This window comes from Corapipo altera, unplaced genomic scaffold (assembly GCF_003945725.1).
Source record: "Corapipo altera isolate COAL_440 unplaced genomic scaffold, ASM394572v1 67, whole genome shotgun sequence".
NCBI classification, from domain to species: domain Eukaryota; kingdom Metazoa; phylum Chordata; class Aves; order Passeriformes; family Pipridae; genus Corapipo; species Corapipo altera.
In genome coordinates, this window is record NW_020884906.1 from 745544 (window position 1) to 748254 (window position 2711).

The 2711-nt window shown below is 43.1% G+C and overlaps 1 protein-coding gene across 3 annotated transcripts in view; it reads right to left on the bottom strand.

Moving 5' to 3' along the window:
- TXNRD2 (thioredoxin reductase 2) overlaps positions 1-2711 on the bottom strand; it is a 31108-nt gene that overhangs the window by 7891 nt on the left and 20506 nt on the right. For all 3 annotated transcript variants that reach the window (XM_027652041.1, XM_027652039.1, XM_027652040.1), the window contains exon 13: positions 249-344. In XM_027652041.1, the coding sequence (XP_027507842.1) occupies positions 249-344 (96 nt within the window). The remainder of the gene's footprint in view (positions 1-248; positions 345-2711) is intronic.

The window sequence follows — 2711 nt, forward strand, 5'->3', positions numbered from 1 at the left end:
TTACTGGGGAACAGGGCTGTTGCTGGGGACACAGGGTGTTACTGGGGGACACGGGGTGTTGCTGGGCACACGGGGAGCAGCTGCAGGACAGACCCCAGCACCCTGGGCAGGACTGAGCAGTGCAGCTCTGGCACACACATCAGCTGTCAGAGCTGCACTCCAGGGGACAAAATGCAACTCCTTTAAAAATTCTTAAGGCAAAAACAATGTAAGATTTTTATTATCGAAAGGAAGAACCAAGGACTCACGTTGTCATAGTCCATCAGCTCTGAGGACTGGCCAAAGAGGCGCTGGGCCAGCAGTTTGCCTGCAGCAATGGCTGTGGGAGTCAGCTCAGGGCGGCCCTGAGGAGAGAGCACAGAGCTTCCTTTGAACCCAGAGACAAGCAGCATCCAAGGAGTTCTCCTGGGACCACGGGCAGAGGAAGGCCAGATCTTTGGAATTCCAGCCTGGCAGCCAGGGCTCAAACAGAGAAGGCAGGAATAACTTCTCTCCAAACATGCTTTTAAGTCTCTGAGTTCACTGTCTGTCTTAATGGAGGGAAAAAATGTCATGAATGTGTCAAATCTTTATATCTTATCATGTCACCTCTTGAAAAGCAGCACATATTCACATGCTAACCACTCAGTTCCCCCTTTCTCTCCATAGAAAGTCATCAAGACATTTTTCAGATGGTCTTTTTAAAGCAGGAAGAGCCTGGTATAAAGCAACAGTGTTTTTATACCATTAAACCATTTAAAAAAATTTGTCTGACACGTTTTTACAGAATCCAGGCACAAACCACAGCTATTTGTAGGCACTATTGCTGACTTCCTAAACTGGCCTTGGGCTGGAGAAGTGGAGCTGGTCCTGGTCTCAGGCTCTGCTATTACAGGGGAGCTGAAAAGGATTGGTATTGGCAAATACTGATTTCCTGGGACTGAAAAATGGAATGACAGCAGAGTATGCCCAGGACATGCTCCAGTTCAAGCCATGAGCTCATCCAAGACATATCATCAGGACGCTTGTCTGACATGAGGAAAGAGGTCACCAATCCCAAGGGAATGATGTGGAGATACAAGAAAGCCATAACTGAGAAACTCCCCTGTGGGACAGCATGGAATGCTTTGTGAAATGTGGGAAGTTTGGATTCCTACAGGTCCTATTTAGGTGCAACACTTGTCGTGCTCCTGCAAAGCCCAATTTGGAGGCAATCATTCAATAAACTCTCAAAACCAGTTTTCAGCAGAAAAAAAGAATTCCCCACCACACACATTCAAAGTTTTCCAATTATTTTCATTACCCTAAAGTTTTTTAGCATTTACTACAATCCAGTCTTCTCTCCCAGCTTATCTTTTTTTGCAAGTTGCTAGATAGACTCTGGTATTAGCTACCATTTCCTTCAATACACATACCATTACCAGCACATTAATGTGCATTTATGCTTTTGTCTGTACTAATAACCACTTCAAAGTCTACTGCAAAAATCCAAACTGAAACATTATGTCTAACCTGATAACAGAAATTACAATTCTAAATGTTAATGAAGACTAATCTGTTTTTCCTCCACAGCTCATGACAAATCACAAAACTGCAAGCCTATCCCTTTCTTCCCCCTAACATCCATCACGTCACAATTCTTTAAACCCAGCATTTTGACTTTAAAGTCTGTAAATATCATTTACCAGATGAAATTTGCCATTTGTTTTTCCTTATACGCATTTGCCTGAAACATGGCTGCCAATCACTTCTGCAGCAGGAAATACAGATGTTGTTTTGGCATTCCAGAAATGAATAGAAGATTGGAACGAGAGATAAAACTGTGAAAGCACCGCCATGCATTCCATAAAACCCAGCTAATTACTAAAACATCCATGCAGATAAAGCCCAATTTCTCATAAACAATGACTTAAAGACCTTTCTTGGTAAATATTTGAAATTAACATTCACTTTGCAGTCATGTGTAGAACTACCCCACTGATTATTATGGATACGACCCGTTCATAAGAATCCTCCAATGTATTATAGGTTTAAACGAGATGGCTCCTGAGAGAGTTTAAAAAGCTTTGAAGTAATGTGTATTTGTTCTAACACAACTCTCTTTGGTCTCATTTCCATTCAAAGCAACATACTGTACATTCCACCTTCTCTACACATCTTTGTTATAAACCCTTTGAAATATGACAGATGTGGAGCGGCCTGACCATATAACAAACCTCCTTCTGAGAGTGTCTTTATGGTGTGGGCCATGCTTTTCAACAGCAACACTACTGCTGGAAGAATCTGAACACAGGGAGTTTATATCAGCACTGAAAAAAAAAATTCAAACTAAAATTCCAGCTTGATCTTCCTCACCCTGATCACAGAAGATGAAAATGCCACAATGCAATTTCACTTTCAAATGGCAGTTGAAAATAATATTTTGTCAAAGCTTGAAAAATGTTTTTTGAGGGTAGACAAACTGACTGATGTCTGGAAGATTCCCCCCCCCTTTTTCTCCAAACGAACAGCTTGGATAACACCAGGATTCCATTTGTCATACAAGGGTGCAACAAGACACCCAGGCACACATAGTTTCCCATTGGTACCAGCTGGGTATGACTCCCAAATGAAAACAGTCGTTCTGAGTGAGCAGAACCTGCCCTGCCCCTCTCTGCTCCCCCCCCAGCCAGGGCACTGCATTCCCACCCCAGCAGCAGTCCCTGCATTCCCACCCCAGCAGCAGTCCCTGC